This window comes from Zalophus californianus, chromosome 4 (genome assembly GCF_009762305.2).
Source record: "Zalophus californianus isolate mZalCal1 chromosome 4, mZalCal1.pri.v2, whole genome shotgun sequence".
NCBI classification, from domain to species: Eukaryota; Metazoa; Chordata; class Mammalia; order Carnivora; family Otariidae; genus Zalophus; species Zalophus californianus.
The window spans coordinates 160,556,637-160,577,763 of NC_045598.1; the positions used below are offsets into that span (position 1 = coordinate 160,556,637).

The 21,127-nt window shown below is 35.1% G+C and overlaps 1 protein-coding gene across 5 annotated transcripts in view; it reads right to left on the minus strand.

Moving 5' to 3' along the window:
- Positions 1-3,394: 3,394 nt before the first annotated feature.
- Positions 3,395-21,127, minus strand: part of ANGPT1 (angiopoietin 1) — a 245,927-nt gene continuing 228,194 nt past the window's right edge. For 4 of the 5 annotated variants that reach the window (XM_027577787.2, XM_027577761.2, XM_027577770.2 and 1 more), the window contains 2 exons: positions 17,536-17,666; positions 3,395-5,942 (listed from right to left, as the gene is read on the minus strand). In XM_027577787.2, the coding sequence (XP_027433588.1) occupies positions 5,782-5,942; positions 17,536-17,666 (292 nt within the window). In that variant the 3' untranslated portion in view covers positions 3,395-5,781. Of the gene's footprint in view, positions 5,943-5,966; positions 6,602-17,535; positions 17,667-21,127 lie in introns of those variants that run through there. The other variant, XM_027577779.1, reaches the window with a different exon arrangement.

Sequence of the window (21,127 nt, forward strand, 5' to 3'; positions counted from 1 at the left end):
AAGTCTGTAAAACCCTTCAGCTGTCTCCCTTTAACAAGAAAATAAAGCCTAAGCTTGAAGAACTTAAAGTCCTTTGTGATCTAGCCCTATCTCTGGCCTCATCTCCTGCTACCCCTCCCTCAAAGAAGCTTTATGGTCCATTCATACTGAACCATTTGGAGTTCCCCATAACTCCATGCTTTCTGACATCTTTATGCCTTTGTGGTTCCTTTGTCTCTCTGTAAACCCCCAATAAACTTTAAAAATAAAGCACAGATGCCATCTTTTGTGAAATGGATTATGTAAATTGAGAGAGGCCTATGTGTTTCCTTCAGTTTAAAAAATGTATAAATAAAATTTATAATTGAGTACCCATTTTTGTCTTTACACATTATTATGCACAGCTATACACAGCACAACCTTTAGCAGATTTAATCACTCTTGTCTCAGTATTCTTTTTGTAGCTTAATTCTATTAATTAAAATTTTTCTGCCTAATGCTTCATCTGGATGGTAGTAATTGCTCAGTATGTTTGTTAAATATAATTCCCATTCTGCCATTAAAGTTATAAAATAATTCCCCAAAGGAAGAGTTTATGTAACTATAATCCAGCATCTCATTATGACTATTATGGTTTACCTTTCTCCTAATGGCAATAGTTAAGTTCATTTAGAACCTTAATGATTTTCTTCTCTAATCTTTCACATCACTGTTTTGATGTTTACACATTGTATTAAAGTGCACCCAAATGAATATTCCCTGCTTATAATATTTTCTTTTAAATCCATTCCTAACTTACAATGTTTTAGTACTCCTCCTCCCTTTTCTTTTAATTGATTCTGGTTCCTTACAGCATATATAGGAAGCAGATGTGTATTTCTTTAAAAAATTAATTTACATAAGAGGAACTTAGGTAGGGTAGTTACAGTTCTGTGGCAGAACTAGCTGACAGTGGTAACTTCCAGGTTCCCACCATCACAACGTGCACATCGACTCCCTCTGAAGGCTGAGATAAAGTGAATGGATGGGCAGGAGGCAGATTAGTCTTAATAGTGGATGAAGTAGGAGGTTGCCTGTAAGAGATGATATCAGGAGTCATTCTCCTCTCCACAAAAACAAGATAAAATAAAATATCCTATCACATTTCTCATCAAAATGAGAGTTAACACGTCAGAGTTTGAGATTATTTTTCCTGGGGTAAAAGGCAAAGCCCTGGGAGTTACTAAGCCTTAACCATTATATGCCATTTGGGATGAGTCTACTGGTTTCTTTCTTGAAAGAATGCAAGAGATGTAATGACTTGTTTAACGTATTTCTAGGAATCCTTTTATTACGTTCACGTTTATTTTTATGTTTAATTTTAACCTCAATGGCTGATATAAGGTAAGTAATCAATAAAGTAATGATCAGAAGAATGCATGAGAAAATACTGACCTTGAGTTAGAAGAGACTACCCTTATTAAAAGAGCAAAATCAACTAGAAAAAAAGATTTCAGTTGAACCTTAAATCCTAAAGCTTAAATACATATATCTAAATTCAAAATTATCTTATGTTAAAATAATAACAATAATAAATGTGTAATAAAAATGAGTAATTACTATTCAATACATTTCACATATATACATAATGGTAAAGTTAAAAGAAGCATATAGACCTCCCTCAATCTACACAGTATATATGCTCCTGCAAAGTTGGTAATGAAGTAAATTTCCGAGCTGAATAAAATTATAAATTAGGCATCTTTTTTTTTTTCTGGACAAAAATGAGCTAAGTTTAGTCTGAAAATAAATGGCTTAAGATAGTGGTCAAATCTATGAATGTTGAATTTTGTATAGATAGAAGGGATTTCTTAATCTTGCAGAGCAATTCAATTCCACTCAACAAATGACAAGGGTCTACTAGGTACTGTGGGTATTAAAAAATGACCAAGCGATAGCTTCTTATAAAACAGTAGAAAATATAAAACAAAGCTCAAACAAAATGTGTTAAGAGCTTTTTGAGTGGAAAGAGGGTGACAATTAACAGAAGACATCAGAAGAAGTGTCATGAAGCAGCTAATATGTGGATGCACCACAGAGAACTGTTAAAACTTTTGCCCATCTGAAAGAAGTGAACATCATTTTAGGGAGTGGTTCTGAAACCTTAGGATTCAGAAGAATCTCATGTGTCTGTTGGTTGGGGGTTGCTGCATCATTCTTTATCAGTTAGCTATTGCTACAACAATGATGTTTAACAAAACACATCAAGATGTAGTGGCTTAAAACAGCCACCTCTTACTGTCTCTCATGATTATGCTGGGCAGTTCTGCTGATCTGAGCCAGGCTCAGCTGATCTCAGCTGAGATCACTTATATATTGGGGGTCATCTGCGGGGTTAGCTGGGGGCTGGTTGGATTAGGGTGGTCTCAGCTGGTAAACTCAGTCTTACTTCCTGTGGTTCCCCAGTCCTCCCTTAGGCTACCCTGGGCTTTTTCTCCAGGCTGAGGTAGGGTGAAGCTGAATGGCTCTTCAGATCTAGGCACAGAAGTGATACACAGGCACATTTGCATCCTCTGGGCTAGAGCAAGTTTCAAGCCAGCCATTCAGGAAACAAGGAAATAGACTCCACCTTTCTATGGGATGAACTGCAAGGTCACATTGTAAGGGCATGAGTAGAGAGAGGGAAGAATAGGGGTCATATTTGTAATTAGTCTACCATAATAGGCTTCTTCATTTTGGCTGAAATAGGGAGTAGGTGGAATGAAGCTATCTGGTGATGCAGGCCAGGGTTAACCTGACGTTTATTTCAAATTCAGGCAGTAGTGAGCAAACACTGAAGGGTTTTGAGCAGGGAAGAAACGTGCTCAGAAGTCTGGCTTTAAGAAAAAGCTTGTGTGATTATGGGTGAATGGAAGCAGGCAACAGGAGAAAGGATATCTTTTTTAATCATGTAGGTGGAAGTTAATAAATTGTCAAATCAATGTGGTGGTAATGGACACGGAATCAAGGGGAAAAGTAAGAAAGTTCCTTAATAGGGACTGAACTGATGAAACCACTGATAACAGGCTTGATGGGCTGGTAGCATCTCCTTTATGTTCCTTTCCTTTTATACCAACCTCAAATATTCAACACATCCAATAAGAATTCCAATCCAGAGTGCCCAGAAATTACTGTCAATTGTCATATGATAATATGGCACTTAATATCTAGTGGGACATATAATGATACAGTAGAGATGTGGGACCAAGATCCAGTGCTTTGATCTACCATTTTAATGGAGCTAAGCTTTCTTATCACATCCCAGACTGGAAGTTTTTCAAAGATTGAGGCTTTAGTTCATTTAGTAGTTTTTTCTCCCCCTGATGATTCCATACTTCTATAGATACCTAATTTAAAATTTGTAAAACATTTATTTAAAATGAGATGAGGTTGCACAACTACATTATTTTCAATTTTATTTAAATCAAATAAAGCTGTGACTGATGTTTAGAACTCGCATAGAAACCACATGAATTTTGAGATAAAAATTTAAAGACGAAATCCTAGTACCTAATTATCTTATCCTGAAATAATTAAGTGTAAAAGATATACATTTTAAACAGTCACACACATGTAGACATTACACAATGCACATAATGAAGTCATAAAACATTTTATACCGCTTTATTATAAATAATTGGAAACAATATTTCATTTTTCAAACCCAGATAACAAAATAGTAAATATCATGCTTTTGTTTTTTTTTCATTATTTCATTTTATTTTTGTAATATGAGTTGGGAAGTACTATTTCTTATCAAAAGACTGGTAACAAAAATCTGTAGGAACACAAAAGAACAAAAAAACTCACTTTCATTCACTTAAAGGAAAACAATCGAGAAGGTTTTTAGAGGGAGAGGCTAAATGGTGCTACGAAGGAGTCACCAAGAACAGAAAGACTGTGTATTATCAGCAAATATCACTTGTAAGGCAAAATGGGGTTGTACACAAATCCAAAAACATAAAGATGTGGTGGTATATTTTAACAACATTTTCTTAAAAATGGAATAGCTTTATTCTCTCAAATGGAGGAAATCTCTATTGTTGCTTTAAAAAAACTTATTTTTCTAAGAAAGGATATCTAATATATATTTCAGTTTTCATATAGTAACTCACATTTTGACAAAAACGCTTCACTACTGTAACCTTGCACACTTAGAGGCAGAAAGCACTTTTTGACAAAACACTGTAGCAACTTCAAATTGCCACAAAAAACTGTGCCCCCAAATTCACTTAAAATAGATTATTTCATAGTAATATTTTCACTAAGAGAGTTATAGTAGCTAGCAGTCAGAACTTTTTAGGTGACTATGATGGATTTTCTTTTCGTGTATTTTCTTTATGTTTAATACAGGGTTTTGACAGTTTTCTCCACTAAATAATTTTTTAAAAATCAGAAATTGCCTATGAAAACAGAGATTGAGAGAGAAAAATGTGAAGAAATAATGTATTTCATAAAATAGTGTAGTAGATTTCTCTGAAAACTTGTGTTTATTTGCATCAATGAAGGACAATGTTGTATATTCCAGATTAAACAGCTATTAGGTTTACCATGGAAATAAACATACTATGTACAATGATATTTATAATTCTTCTTTTATTTTTATAGACTTCAAAGTGTATCTCTCATAGAAACTGGAACAGGGTGAATCTGGAAAGCATGTTTCAGTTAATTAGCAAAAATTAAATTAGCATGAAATAACAGAATGAAGAACTGAAATCATTATTTTAAAAGTAATGTAATGAAGTTACACTTAAGTGTACACACGCAGAAAGCTATTGTAAAATGAACCATTCCAGCTTCCTTGGTTTTACTCCAACTTAATATACTTGAAAATACTGTTTTCATGTATAATATCAAAGGAAATATTAAATGCATGTATATTATTTTAAAAGCTTGATGGTATATTTCACATTCTTTAAACTTTACTCACGCTATAAATATATTTATATATCAGTCAGTTTTTAAAGTAAATGAAAACTGTCACATGGGGGGATAATTTTTTATCTCATACGTCCATACTTGATTATGTCTTTTTTTCCTGAAAACTGTATCAAAAACCAGAGTAAGTGGAGCATGTTTCTACCTCACACTATTATTCTTTATGTACTACAATTCATTATGGTTTACCAAAATGGAATTTACATTTGAAGATGGGTTAACTGAAATCAATTAGTAAGTACGATTAAAGAGTTAGGCTTCTGGAATCCATTAACACTTAACCAACTTAGAGGGCAATGCTTATTCTTCCTAAACTTTTATTAAAATTGTGCAACAGTATAAACTGATTTTTAGTAGGTTTGCATAGAAATAACACCATTTCACTGGTGTGATACATTTTTTCCAAAGGATTATGGCAGGCCTGTTTCTATTCTTCATGTATATTCTTCTTTTTTTGTTGTTCATTTCCTCCTCCTCCTCCTTCTTCTCAGTTTTTACATGAAATAAACCATATTTGTCATCTGGCTACCATAGTTCTAAAATAAGATCCAGTAGTAGTTTGAAGCACAGTGAACTGAACAGTTTCTTCCCTTTTTAAAACATGATAGTGAGTGGCATTCTCCATAGTCAAGCCATATGAACATGGTTAACCCCATCAGGAGACTCTTGTGAACTCAAAAGGCTCCAAATCCATAGTCAAGAACCTTGGTGACTTCACATAACTGCCACTAGTGGCTGGAAGGGAGACACTATTGTTTGCTTCAGAAGTTTTCAAGCAGTTTCTTGTCTGGTAGCTTCTTCAGATTCTCTGTTGCTTTTATTACTGCTTCTGACATTATGCCTTCAAAAGTCCAAAGGTCGAATCATCATTGTTGTGGAACGTAAGGAGTAACTGGGCCCTTTGAAGTAGTGCCACTTTATCCCGTTCAGTTTTCCGTGGTTTTGTCCAGCAGTATAGAACATTCCATTTAGATTGGAGGGGCCACAAGCATCAAACCACCAGCCTGAAAAATGAGTTAATAATGAAAGAGAAAAGAAGAAGAAACAGTTAAAAGTAAATTGAACATGTGGAAATTAATGGCACTAACCACGGTGGACTTTACACTTTGTACGATCATTTGCAAATAGGAGGCATTCAATAAAAAGCTTCTTGGTGGTGGAAATCTCTTAAATGACATCCGATTTAGGCAATGTATGAACAGAGAGGAATGCTGCCATGGAAATCAAGTTTCAGCGTCACTCCATTGGGACTCATTTCCCACTGTAATGATGGAAAGCTTCTGGGATTCAAGATAAGATCGAATTCAAACCTAGATTTATATGTAGGGCAAGTAAAATGCAGATACCCTTGGGCATTCCACCTTAAGCCCGTTGTAGGAATAGAACAATTATTAGTGAAGAAGTTCAGAAGCTTAGAAAACTGACATCTAAATAGAGTGAAAGAAATGTTTTCCATCTACTTCATAATTTTGCCAAGAACTGGTCCACAATTGCTTCTGAAATTAACTGGATACTGGGCAATGACTGTGATGCACAAATTGAACTTGAATTACTGTGCTCTCCCCACATTTTATAGCAATAGGGGAAGTGTTCATCAATAGTAGCCATATAGGTTCCTTCAGGGCAGTATTTTTTCCTGTGACTGTTCAAGTTCTTTCAAAGCCTAGTAAAAAGAAAAACAACTTGATGAGTAACATGGAGACCTTACGCCTGCATAGCTCTCTGTAAGGATAACTTAGTATTTTATTTTTTAATGAATTAAGTTTCTTAGATTTTTAGATAAAACGTACTACTTTTTCTCTGTCTCCTGAAGTAACACTACTGAAATCTTTAGGGAGAGATTTATGCCAGAGACATTCTGGCATATTTTTATTTGGATACAGTTGACCTCTCTTTGATTACAGAGTTATACCTAAGGGACTAATAGCTAAAGAAAGAGAAAGCTATACAACTGATGTTTAACTGTAACATGAGCATCATTTTGCAGAAACTAGAAAAAAAACGGAGAAAAGCTAGTTCTCACTTTTCAGTTTTGGAAGGTGAAAACAGTAAGGTTATGTTTATAAAGTCATACGAGGAGCGCAGCAAGCTGTATTAATTACCAACTTATATTGGAGAACAGTAAGGTATGTACAGTAAGGTACGTCTTGATGAATTGGGAGACTGTCTTCAATGCCGTTTTACCAACTGTATGCAAACAACATAGATGTTAATGCAGTCAAAACATGCCCTCAGAAAGGTTCTTGTTTGGCAAGGAAAGATGAACCATAAATTCTATATTTTTAAAAAGATTTTATTTATTTATTTGGGAGAGAGTGAGTGAGAGAGAGAGATAGAGACACAGAGCACAAGCCAACAAGCCAGGGGAGGGGCAGAAGGAGAGGGAGAAGCAGACTCCCTGCTGAGCCCGATGCAGGGCTCCATCCCAGGACCCTGGGATCATGACCTGAGCTGAAGGCAGACGCTTAACCAACTGAACCAACCAGGCGTCCCTCCACATTTTTTTCTTAAGATTAATTCCTTTAAATTCTTTTTGATAAGTATAACTAGTAAAAATGTTATTTATATTACAAAAAGCATTCTGATATTAGGGAATTTATTCACCCTAATGAGCCTTTCATAGTCTTTCAAATATCCACCATGGTCTCTGAAGGAAGTGCAGCTACTTTATCATTAGGAACTACTACAAATTGTAGAATGATCCTCCAAGTTACATTAGGCGTTCAAGATAAAAGTGTGTGTTTTTGTTTGGTTTAGAGAAAGTCACAAAGTTCTGGAAGACTGTGGGAAGGCAGAGGTCTGCTGCCAAAAGCAGCCTGGCAATAAAGGGCACAGGCTGAAGGATACATTCATGGGGAAATTTTCGATGAGGTTAGCGAAGAGACAAGAAACAGTAGGGGCATGTGAGAGAATCCGATAAATTGATCTTGTGTATGTTTTCTAATGAGTAAAGTGGAGTAATGTTTGTGGTATGGGGAAAGGCATTTTGGAGAAAGAAGACCATACAGCTGGGTCAGAGTTAACAAGAGAAATAGGAGCCTCAAGCTGAGAAAGTCTGAAGATTAAATTACATAGTCTTTTGTTCATAATCCTAAGAACAATGGTATGGCATGGTCTATCTCCAGGCCCATCTCCTGTACTTAGTGCTGCACCTAACAGAGTTTGCCTAACAAATGACTGGGGAGTGACTACAGGCTTATTGACAGATAGACTTCTTTTGACTATTTCTCTGTGTAAAGTCTCAATGGTCTGAAGTAGTTCAGTTTACTAAAAAGTTCTATTTGATAGACACCCCAATATATAACATTCATGCTTATTGTGTTCATTCTTTCTTTCTTTATCCATTCAATATGTAATTATTGTGACTGTTGTTACATAATACTCAATAAGACAGACCTGGGCCCTCCCTTGATGGAACTTACTCGAATGTGAGAGACAGACATAAAGTAAGCAAATAAGTAAAATACTTACAAATCATGATTAAAAAAAAGAAAAGAATCAAGGAGCTATGAAGGAGGATAACAGGGGACCTACCTGACTTTTCACATTCACAGAAGAAACTGATATTCATTGAGTGCTGAAGGATGAGAGGGAGGCAGCAGTGTGAAGATGGGGAAAGACGCTTTTAAGCAGAGTCTAGCACCTGCCCATACCATGAGGAAGAAAGAGAGCTTCACATGCTTAGAAACTAAAAGAACATCAGGGTAGCTGGTACATCGTGAACAAGGGGGAAACTCTCAGGAAATGAAGGTAAAGAGTAGGCAGTCTTGGTGCAAAGTTGAACAATGTTCACAGAAAACTTTAGAGTTTATCCGGTCTACTTGTCCATCATCAGATGAATAAGCAAGACATTCTCTAGGAATAGGAACCAAGGGGAACAAGATCTATCAGGGTGAATATTAATTAAATATTATTTAGAGCCCTCATTCCATAACTATGGTCTGCCAAAGCCATCCTGAGCATCTGTGGCAGCATAACAAGGGGAAAAAATCAATTAAGAGTCATTTCAACAAATATTAACCGAGATACAGAGGTTGTAGTTGAATAAAACAGAATTCCTGGCTTCAAGGAGTGTACAGTTTTGTGTAGGAGAGGGAGACAATAAACTGTTTCAAAATGAGATGATGGCTGTGAAACAGAGATGAACAAAATCTATGGAAATAGGCAGAAAGTCCTGTCAGTGGGTCTGCAAGGTTTACTTATTTACCACCTGAGCTGTGTCCTGAAGACTGATGTGAGTTCATTGAACAGAAAGAAATTCTGAACACAGTTTGTACTCTGAAAGAGTAGGAGAAAGTGTCTGCAAGCAGCCTGCTTTGGCTGGACTGCCACTGGGTAAGGGGCTGGAGAACATAGGGCTAGCAAAATAAACAGGAGGGAGAACACAGAGGTTTTTTTTTTTTTTATGTTTAGAAATTTTCTTGTGGGCAATGGAGAGCCTGCAGTGCACCAGACAAGGAATTAGAAAACCTAGACTTTGATGCTGACTGCACCAATTAATAATGAAGACATCCTAAGCAGCAATAATTATTATTATAATATTTGATACTTATAAAATAGTTAATATGCATCAGGAATTGTGTTACAATATTTATATGCATCCTCTCACTTCTTCCCCCAAACAATCTTAGTTGATGTGGCAGGTACTGTAATAAAGACACTGATGCTCAGGGAGTAAGGAGATTTTCCAAGGTCACACAGTCATTTGATTCCTCATTCTTATGATGTGGTTTATATTGTCTGATCAGCCATTTTCACAGCCTGGTTGTATAGATCAAATAAAACGACACACTGACTATTCAGACCAGTAAAATCTGAAATAAGTGCTTAGTGTAAGTTATTAGGAAATGGGATGGAAGATTTAGGGTGGGAACAACAAGGATTCGATTTTGGGGGGGGGCACCATAATGATTTAATAATGAAAACCAGATCGTCAGTGTGAATATTTCTCCTTATTTGCTTGGCAGGGTTTAATTAGAGAAATACAACAATAATTTGGACCCAAATAAGTACAGTCATACAATGTTTTCATTGTAAAGACAATGGCACTTAAGTACCTAATATGACTGGAACAACTGTCTTCAATGATTTGTTCTGACATCATGTGGAAATCAAAGACCTTAACGTGTTTGACTATCTTACACGCACACTATGGACAATCACAGAACACCTGATGATAACAAAGACTATGAATTAAGACGGCACAACACAAAATGAAAGGGCGATTATTTCTCATGACAATTTTTGTCGTAGTGTTCTTTATAAAATACTCCAAACTTCAAGGTAGCATAAACAGTTATTTGTATGCAAGCAGGTATTCCGTTTCCTCTGACACATGCAGTAAAACAACAAAGAAATTTCCACTTTCTACTTTTCTTTGAAAAAAAAAAAGCATGGCCAGCTCTTTTAAACATAAATCCTGAAAAGACAAGGTTTTAAAATATATTTATAGAAAGCAAGCAAAACTATAGCAGGGTCCTGGTTACTCATATGGACTCCTTGGCATTCATAGATAATCCTATGTGCTCACGGGTAATCAGTACATACATAAGTTTGCAAGCAATGGAGGTGTTCTTCTTGAACACACAGAGAGTATGCCTGGGGTTGCAGCTTCTCTCTGATAAGATACCAAATAGCTGAAGATATTATACATCCTCTACAATCTTGAGGAAATATTAAACTCTGTACTTTGTTCTGTGTGTGCCTACGAATAACAAACGAGCCACATGCTAAAGAAGTTAATCTAGGAAAGGCATTTTAACCATAAAAGAACTCAGCGATGCAAGCAAAGGATGGAAGAAACCAGCAGCTTCCATCTGTTGTTGGGACAACTGATAAAATGTCTCAAATGTTTTAAGATTGGCAACTGCTAAGATGTATGTTGCCAAGCATTTTTCTTCATAACCTGTAACCTCATGTATATTTTAATAAGAAATCTGAGATGCATGTTTCTAATTCATTTACACTTAACTCATTAAAATTTAGTTTTGTACTAACTATCCCGGGCTACCCAGGCCTTTAAAAGTCATTCCAGTCTTTTATCTTTGAAGCAGAAAACTCACATTTTACCACCAATAAATAAAACTTTGCCCAGAAAGTAGGAATTTGATTCTAAACTTTGTACTCAGGAAGTTCAAATTCATTTGAAAATCAGGAAACCTAACTCTCAAATTCTTCTAATCCTAAACAAAATGTCCTTCAACACTTCCTTTCTAAGGTAAAAAGTACAGCAAAACGAAAAGATATATCTGTTTTTATGGATTTCTTTAATTTTCTAAGGCATGTATTCTAATCAGCAATGTGCAAAACAACTTGCACAGAAAATTTGCTTCTTTTCTTGCTAAGAATGAGGCTGAACAAAACTGATTGGTGCCACTGTTATCAGTGGGATCATTATGAAAAATTACCTCCTGAGTTCACATGTACAAAGTTGGCCAAATCCATAGCTAGCCTCAAGGAGCAGCTGCAAGGGAGGCGAAAGACCTTTCTTAGAGGTCTGCACTCCCTCTGTCATCTCATACTATATCCCCTTCAGGCCAAGGACTTGGCTTTTTTTTTTTCCTTTCTCTTCTCTTTGTTCCAAAGATGAAAAAGTTGTTGATCCTGGCCAGGAATCTTGAATTCACTGAAAACCTTTAGGTATTCTCTTACTGTCTCTTCCCTCCCTTGCACTGCATTTCACTTTGAACATTTAAGTGAGGAAATCCTTGCGAATGTGTGCTGCAAACAGTAAAACAGAGCTCACTGGTGTCTTTGAATGCTGTTCCTTTTATCAGAGGCAGTAGATAAAGTGGATAAAGTGATGGCTTCTCTGGAGGTTGTGTTCAAATCTTACCTGATGCTAATTCTGGGAACTTTGGCAAATTATCTAACTTTTCTGTATCTCAATTCTTGCCAACAGTATTATTGTGGTGCTGAATTCAAAGGGTCTTTAGAAGTGTCATGTAAGTTATTAAATATAAATCATTTAGGATAATGCAAAAATGCCCGTGCATACGACTGCAATAAATATTTGCCGTAATATTAGAGTAAAATACCACACAATTAAGTGATTATTTCTCAGCCATTGTCAATTATTAACCTTTGGAGGCAGCCTTGTACTACAGGCCTATCAGTTCTGGTTCACTCTTTTTTTCCAAATTTACCTTTTGAAAGACATTTTCTGATACTCTTTGCTCTTTTTCCAATAAGTGAAAATGTTCTTCAGAAAATAGGAATATAATCCTAACCTTTGTACTTAGCATGTTCATATTTGTTTGGAAGTCAGGAACCTAACGCTCAAATTTTTCCAATTCTGGAGTTTAGTCTTCTGGGGTTTAGTTATTCTTAAAATTTAGTCCCAATCCTCATATTCATCATATTGTGTCATGTGTGTGCTTGCAAGTATATATATTCATACAACAGTCACATTCATACTCACATTGATTTACTTCAATGGTCTTCTCACTGGTATCTTTTGTGATTTTGCAATGCCCTTTCAGGGTCTGTGATAAAACAGTCAGTCATGCAACCAGTATTTATTGAGCACATGCTATGTGCCAGGCACCATGCTTGGGCACTGAGGATACAGTAGTAGAGAGCACAAAGTCCTTGCAACATACATTTTTGAGGAATAGGCTTATGGATTATGTACTAAAAGTAATTGCTTTGAAATAAAGTAATGCAATGTATATTTCTGTGGTCAACCTTAAATTACCCATATGGATCTTTTCTCTCAACATTTTTGCCTTAAAACCTGGGGAATGTGAGTTATCGGACAATGTTTAGTATGTCCTTCTTGGATTATTAAAAACTCTAAGATGATCATATTTTCCCAAAGATTCTGTCACTCAGCATCATTCACTAGTTGGAGAAGCTGCTAAGTTCTTTCATTTTCTTTGTCTTCTTCAAGATTCTATAGAAGGCTGTATCAACCCTCTTCTGCAAGCATTTATCAACTCTCTGCTGTTAGCATCTGGTAAGTTGTAGGGTGTACTAAGAAATTTATGTGTATGGCTTTATCCTGTCTTTTAGGGCTGAACTGAGAAATATCCTTTGTTAGCTTTAGCAAAGTCTTGTCTGTCGGCTGACATAGTTTATGCGTGGGAAAAGAGATCGAAGTTTCTACCACAACAGATTCTTTCTGCAGAAGGTTAGGTCACATTTTTACATAGCTTTTATATTATACACTAAATGTGGAAATTGTGTTGAAAGAAAAGTAAGGTAAGGAAAGGAATGTAAAATAATACCATGTTTTGTTTTGTTTTGCCAGCAACCTTTAGTAATTGTAGTTTCTAACAGACTTTTAGAAATACTTATTTGAAGAATGCTAATTTAGTACCAAAGACCATGTTTTCTTTGAATGTAACATTCACTTTGAATGTGAGAATCTAAAAGTTGTTCATTGTCAGTATTATGGAGTCAGAAGTTTTTTGCATGTTTGTTTTAATAGACAATAAACCCATATTAACAAAAGCATGCATTGGATGAGATTGCGTTTTCATTTTCTTAATGTTAAATACTAGATAAAACTTTTATGTTTAAAAGAAACTGATTCCTTTCTTTGGGCTCAGGAGGGCATAATAGGAACTGTCCTACAGGATTAAAAATACTTCCTATAATCATCTCTTAATTTTGTCCCTCCCACTACTGAAGTATACAGATTTTTCATAATATCCTTCATATAGGGGGAAACCTAAGGAGAAAACTTACAAATTTTCCTAAGGTCAGTGGCATCACAGAGCAAAGACATTTCTGGCTTATAAATCTGTGCTGACAAATTACCTCTATTCAATGATTAATTAAAGGGCAGTTGTATAGAAGATGTATGTGGCAATTTTGACCTTGAAATATATGCTTTGGTCTCAGAAGAAATATATAACAAAACATGAAAATTATTCAATATTTAAATTGGATGGAAAAACTGCTGGCTTTCTGGTAAGGTAGGAATAAGTACATATACTTCTGGGAAAGGCAATATATATATAAAACGTTGTACCTATTTCTATAGATGCAAATGTGCTTTCTCAGCCCCTACACCTTCTTTCCACTCTACAATGTACTATGAATTACACCTCATGAAATGAAAAATAATATTACTTGTTTTCCCCTACTTTAGCCACAATAAGTACACAGAAAACAGAATCACAGAACCAGAAGAAAATGTGACATTCTTATCTAGACCTACAACTTCAGGAACATGCGTAAGTAAACTCTTTTAGATAAAATAGCTTTATATCCTCTTCTTGAAGATGTCCACAACTAGAAATGCACAATCCTCCCTAGCAGCATTTGATCCCTGGAGACTCCTAAAGTCACTTCCCCATCCTCCAATAACCCCATCACATGTCATATTTTGTCTCCAAAACTGGCTATGATATGAAATTATGTTATTTATTTTTTACTCTTTTGTTGATGGTCTCCCTCAATAGATGCAAGTTCTATTCTATCTTGCTCATTTCTCTAAGAATAGTTGATGCTTAACAGTTACTTATTAAAAATATGTTACATTGATAGAAGGAAGTTAAGGAATTAGGACATTAGGTAAGAAGAAAGAAAGATCAAAATAATATTTTGACCTTATGCCTAGCTGAAATACCTTCTGCTTTCAATTAAGCTCATCTCCTGTTGTTCAGTCTTTGACAGATAAGGGTGGCAACAATACCACATTCTCCAACCAAAATTCCCCCAGGTACTTGGGCAAAACTATTTAGGACAGTTAGCAGGCACTCAATCTTACTTTACCCTTAGCTTCTTTGAGAAGAAACAAAGGAAAAAATATATATAAATAAACAAGATAAAACAAAGCTTTAATTGATGATGACAGAAAACTGTGAATTATTAGTTTCAAAGAGTATGAAATCTTATTGCTTAAAAGAAACTACTTTAAATAGGCAGTAAGTTCAAATGCAAATTAAAAAAAAAGAAAGGAAAAATCATTAGATGAAGAAAATGGTTCTAAGGGAAAATATGACAGAATAAGTATTGGTGGTGGGGAGTAGCTAAGTAGGATATAAGTTCCAGGCAATACTCAAGTTACCTGGACTGTCACTGACATTCATCCTTATGTTCTCCAGTTCTCAGCTATCTAAATTCCACATTTTAGCTTTGCAGAGTGAACAGATTTGCAAGGCCTGGATTCTTTCAAAAGGATATTTGATAGGGTAATGGCGTTTATTACAAAAACACATTGACTTAGAGTATTCCAGCCCAAGCAATAAGTGGAAATTTTCTCTCCCCAACATATGTATTTATTGGTGAATAAGAAGCAGGTCCAAAAATGATTATGGATGAAAGAACATGACAAAGTTCAATCATCTGAAGCAGAAATAAAATCATAAATCTGAACAATGAAGTTTTCTCATCAACAACCAAGAGGTTGTTGCTTTGCTTTGTTCTATATTTTATTATGACAGAAATATGAACATATTGGAATGCTCTTCTAAGGCAACATTTGAAATATTTTACTGTTGGTCTTTCATGCATTGCATTTATTTGGTAAGAAAAATTATCTGTAAAAATAGATGTGGAGAAATTGAAGCATATTTCAATATTAAAATGAGCAAGAAACTAAACGATCAAAATCCTTTTGTCTCTGTATAAATTTGCTGACAATCCCATTTTGGGGATCAGGGAGGTAATGAGAAGAAGAATTTTCTTTCAGGAAAAAAGTTTAAAACCTAACCTATGGGTACCATTTTTGGAAAACATTCTAAATTTGTAACAACTGTGTTGTGGAGAGGGGGTCATAAAGTTACATATAGAGGACTTTTACCTACTTGATGAGGTTGTATGTGATGTCAAAATACCATTTTTAAGTATAGGGAGAAGGATATGATAGAAGAAGAATCATAACAGATTGGCTTTGATAATGCTAGGGCTGGTCTCATGTTGAAAAGATATTGATGTAAGTATGGTGGTCAATGGGAAGTGATGTGGTGGTGGTAAAAATGGAGGACATGGGGATAGGGATGAAGGTGGAAAGATTTCTTCAAAATCACCTCTCCATATTCTTCCATGCTCTGTTAACTGACGAGAAAATGTCAACCTAATGATACATTTCATTGGCTTCAAAATTTGAAAGTGATTTCAAGGGTTACAAGATGGTTACTCATTCATTCATGCACCATATTTTTAATTGAGTTCCTATGTGCTGCATCTACTGGGCTAGATGTTAAATACAAAATGGTGAGCATTAATTTGCTTTTATTTTCCTTATGTACAAAGTGGAGATTAGAGTTTCTCTCCCTGCTTATCTCACAGAACTGGTTTGGAGCTCGAGTAAGATAGTACAACCTATGCAATAACATATAAAAATACATAATAATAATGGTAGTAATATCATATTTTGGGAAGGAAAATACTCAATTTCGAGATTTTTTTCCTTACTGCCATGAAAACATGTTCTGTTGTAGATTAATACAGAAGGAGAATCAGAACAGGGGCAGGGAGTGATTGCTATTCCATTAAGAGAGGGAAAAGACTCTGAAACTGTGAGAGCAGAAACACTGGAAAGAAAGTTACCTTTACAATTTTGTTTGGTGCCAACTCCTTCCTTGCCAGAGCCTATAACGTACTTGAGCTACACTGCTTGCCACTGGGTTTTAGCTTAGTGTTTCTCAAACCCCAGTTAGTCGTGTATCAACTTCACAGATTTTTCCTATTATCCATTTATAACTTTATTAATATTTAATTCATATTTTTCTTTAAATCAGTAATGTGTTATATATCAAATATTGTGAATACTTTAAAAATGCAAAGATTATATAATTCCTTTAAAGAAGAAACCAGTACCACTTGCTATAATAAAAGGTAGATATAAAACCCAATAAAATTAAAATAAGATCACTTTATTTAATTCTAGGTAGGTTCCATTGTCTAACCAAGGCCCTGAGCCTGAGGCCAAAGAGTTTTGCTCCTTCTTCACTATGAAGGTTATTGAGTGATTATTGAGTAAGTGCTGAAGAAGTGTTACAGATATGCTAGCACCAAACAGAATTTCTCTTTGACACAATCAGAAAGCTGGAAATATACTAAAAAGTTCAAAAAGGATTAACTTTCTTACTCAGTGATACAATATTATTTAATGGAATTTCTTATATTAGCTCAAATGTCTTACAGAAGTCAATACCATATAATGCAAAGCCCTAGTGTAGCTGGTCTTTGGATCTAACTGTATCTAACTATACCTCTATTCTTCTTATTCCATTTCAACAGAATGACCAATGAACTCTACTACACAGTTGCAAAACACTTTGTATGGAGGATGCCCCCTCCACCCTGAGGCTGAATTCCCAAATAGTTGTTCATTCCACAATAGGTATCATTATGATTATTTAGAAGACAGAATAACTGGCACTTCAAGAAGGTAAAGAATGTATTCAGAATTAAGCCTAGTGGGCACCTTTTATAGACACTGTGGGGGGAGGCAAACTTATAAATATGCTAGCAACATCTTGCACAAGAACACATGGTAGATTAGTGGGCAGAACAAAATGATCTCTAGGGACTTGCTCTTAAGTTTCCTGACCAGAAGATCACAATCCTTTCTCACAGATAAGAAACTTCAAGCCTCAAACCAATGAAACATAACTTAGAGAATGGCCCCATAGGACTTACCTCCTGTTAGCATGAGGGCACATTTGCACATACAGTTGTCATTATCTGCATCTTTAGTGCTGAAATCAGCACCATGTAAGATCAGGCTGCTCTGTTTTCCTGCTGTCCCAGTGTGACCCTTTAAATACAACCTGAAGTTTAAAAAAAAATGAAAAGATAAGCCATTTAACAGAATAACAGAACCCAGAAGACCAGTTTGTTGAATGTTTGCCTTTTTCATCATTTTCTCCCTTCTTTGTACTCAGCCCTTCTAACAAACTAGTATAAGACCCAAGCTAGAAAGAAAGAAAGAAAGAAAGAAAGAAAGAAAGAAAGAAAGAAAGAAAGAAAGAACGAACGAACGAAAGAAAGAAAGAAAGAAAAAAGAAGGAAGGAAGAAAGAAGGAAGGAGGGAAGGTATGAAGAAGGAAGGAAGGAGGAAGAAAGAAAGAAAGAAAAAGAAAGAAAGAAAAAGAGAGAAAAGAAAAGACATTAAATCACAGTAAAATTATCTATGGCTTGTATGCTCGGTGTTTATTTCACAATGCATATTCAAACTCATATGGTTCTCTGATAGTGCATGATCTACAAAAGGAAAATGGGTTTATTTTATTACCACAGGTATTAATCTCCAAAGAAAAAATGCCTTGTAGAGTGTCATTACAGCTTATAATTATGTTCATATTGAACAGTAATGATGTGATAAACATTATTCTTAATAGCAATACTAATAATAATTCTCATTGATTGAGGACTTGCTCCGTGCCAAACACTCTGCTAAATGCTTTCCAGTTATTATTTAATTTAATTTTATATTAAATTTGTGATCTAGGCATCAATATACTAATTTTTTATGCTAAGATTTAGAGAAGATAAATAAGCTGGAATTTGGCTGTGTTTGACTTTAAAATCCAAGTTCTTAATCATTATACATTCTCTGAACAAATATTTGTTGAGCACATACTATATAACAGAAATTGTTCTAAGTACTTAAGCTATATCAGACGAAGGGCCATGCCCATAAGGAGCTTACAGTCTAGTAGTATCCCTAAAATTGAGTTCAAAATGCCAACTGTTTTACCTCAAATATGGCATTCTTCAAAGAACCTAACCTACTTTACTCTCTAGAAACATTTCTTATATAAAATTTACATTAACCTAGATCAGGGGCTCTCCAACAGTTGCACATATAGATAATGATCTGGTTATTTGTGGAAAAGGCCTTTTCACTAGGCGTAGGAATTTATATTCTCAATTAGTATCTCATATTACTCTTTGCAGATTGAAGAATTCTGGTCTAGAATTTAAAAACTAGTGGACAAATCACAATCGATGCCTAATGTAGTTCACTGATGTCTGGTCATTTCCTACTGATCCTATACTTTGTTTCCATATCCATCTGGGTACTTTGAACAAATGCAAACTTGCTCAGGTCCTTCAGTGGTTCCTTGGGGGTCCAAGGTCCAAGTTATTTAGAATAACCAAACTAAGGTTGTCAGAAGTGTCACTTTGATATTCAAGGTCTTCTCTGGTTGAGACTCTACCTTTCTTTCTAATTCTACCTAATATGGTTCATCTGTTCTCATTGATCAAAATCATCTAGCAATATTCCTTTCATATCCATGTATATTACCACTTCTGTACCTGAGTCTTATTTATGAATCTTATCCACCCACAAAATAGTTAATATCTTTGTGTGAGGGAGACACTACTAGGACCTGGGCCAGCTCTGAACAAATTTTACATTATTATAAAATAGAAATAATATAGGTCAATTAATATTTGGATTTTTATTTTTTCACGTATATATTTGACTTGTGTTTGTACCTAAGTATATGTAAAGGTCCCCCTATTATTTTGTGAAGTTGATATTAGTTTTAGCAAATAACAGTACTATTGTATGCTTGTGTCAATACATTTTACAGATATTCTGCAGAGATTTTTTTAGTCAGAACAAAATATACGATTAAGCCCTACTCAGGTTTTATTGTTTTCAATGATTAATAGAACCTGTGGCTAACAGTAAGTTGAAGGCAGCTTCTAAAGCTAAATTATCATACACAAGCTTGTATTTTAAAACTCTGAGAAGCAGGCTAAAAGTCAATGGTGATAGAGAATTGTCGAATTTTTGAAGCGTGGATTTACATTTCAGGTTGCAGGCAGCCTACGGGTGGGTGGGTTTCATCAGGGGAAAGAAAGATGAGAGGTCACCAATGGGAGCTTGGGACAAGTTACCTGGGTGAATTTACAACCTTCCAGATTTGATCACTTTCTCAGCCTTTCAGAGACAGACACACAATCACAAAGCTAAGGGAGGCTTTTTGTAAGTTCTCCATTTACAGTCAAAACTGGGACATTGTGGGGTCCAGGTTCATGGTCTTCTTAGAGAGAGTTTCACACAGAAAGCCAAGTTATAATTGGAAAGTTGCTTGTTTGGTGAACACAGAATCAGTTGGGGGAAGAAGATGAATGATTCAAAAATTAAATAGCTGTGACTCTGCAGGCTTGAAATCTGCTCCACCGACATCGACTGAGTTTACCCCACAGGTACTCTTGGATGAGCCATGCTAATTCCATCTCTGATTCTTGGCTTCTCTATGATTTGTGATGACTTTCCTTCTTTTTTTCAAAAGGTAAGTCAATACCATTATCCCTATAAGTAGCTTTAAGCTCACTGATGGGAACAGAGATTCCAGAACACAATGTTTTCTACACCTTCATTTTCAGGTAATTCAGCACAAATGTTCAGTTGATATTATGGAAGTGACTGCTATGTGCTGGATATATTTCATACTGTTATCCTTTCACAAGAGGGTTATATTTTAAGACTTATAGTTTATAATGGTTTCTTTTTGGAATGCCCAATTATAAATTTAGGCAGTAGAGAAAAGCAAAAAGAAGAAAATAAAAAGCAACCCAAATCTCATCTCTGAATATAACTATTCTTGATGTCATGGTTATATGCATTTGGTCTTGTCCTTGTTTTTCCCCCTCCAAATTGAAAATATTATCTATTTTAAGTATATATATATACATATATATATAATGTAATATATATATAAATGTAATATCTGATCATATTGTTACAAAAATTTTGAACAATGCACATAAAGTTGCCCACAGACCTATCTCATCTATCTCTTTAAGAGTAATCACTTATATTAGTTTTGCATCTTTCAAAACAGTTTGTCTTCATGTATAAATACAAATGAAAATAAAATCATACTCTACAGATTTCTTTATACCATGCTTTCCATACATAATTGTATGACCATTTTTTTCATGCCATTTCTTATTCTTCTCCAACATCAATTGGAAGCTATTGTATGACTATCCCCAAAATTGTTACAAGTTTAAGGGTGCCTTCATATATCTCCCAAGTATGTATGGAAGCATGTAGAAAGAAGTGGAGCATACACATCAACAATGTCTTTTCCTGACCTTTACCTCTACAGACTTTATTATTGCTCTATGTTAGAGTCTGTAAGTAAAAAGAGACATTTTTCCAGATCCTTTTAATCAACATTAGAAGGTAAGTCTTCTAGTTCTGGCAGCTCTTCTCTGGATTATTACAGAAGCCTAACAACTAGTCTCACTGCCTTGAGTCTTGCTC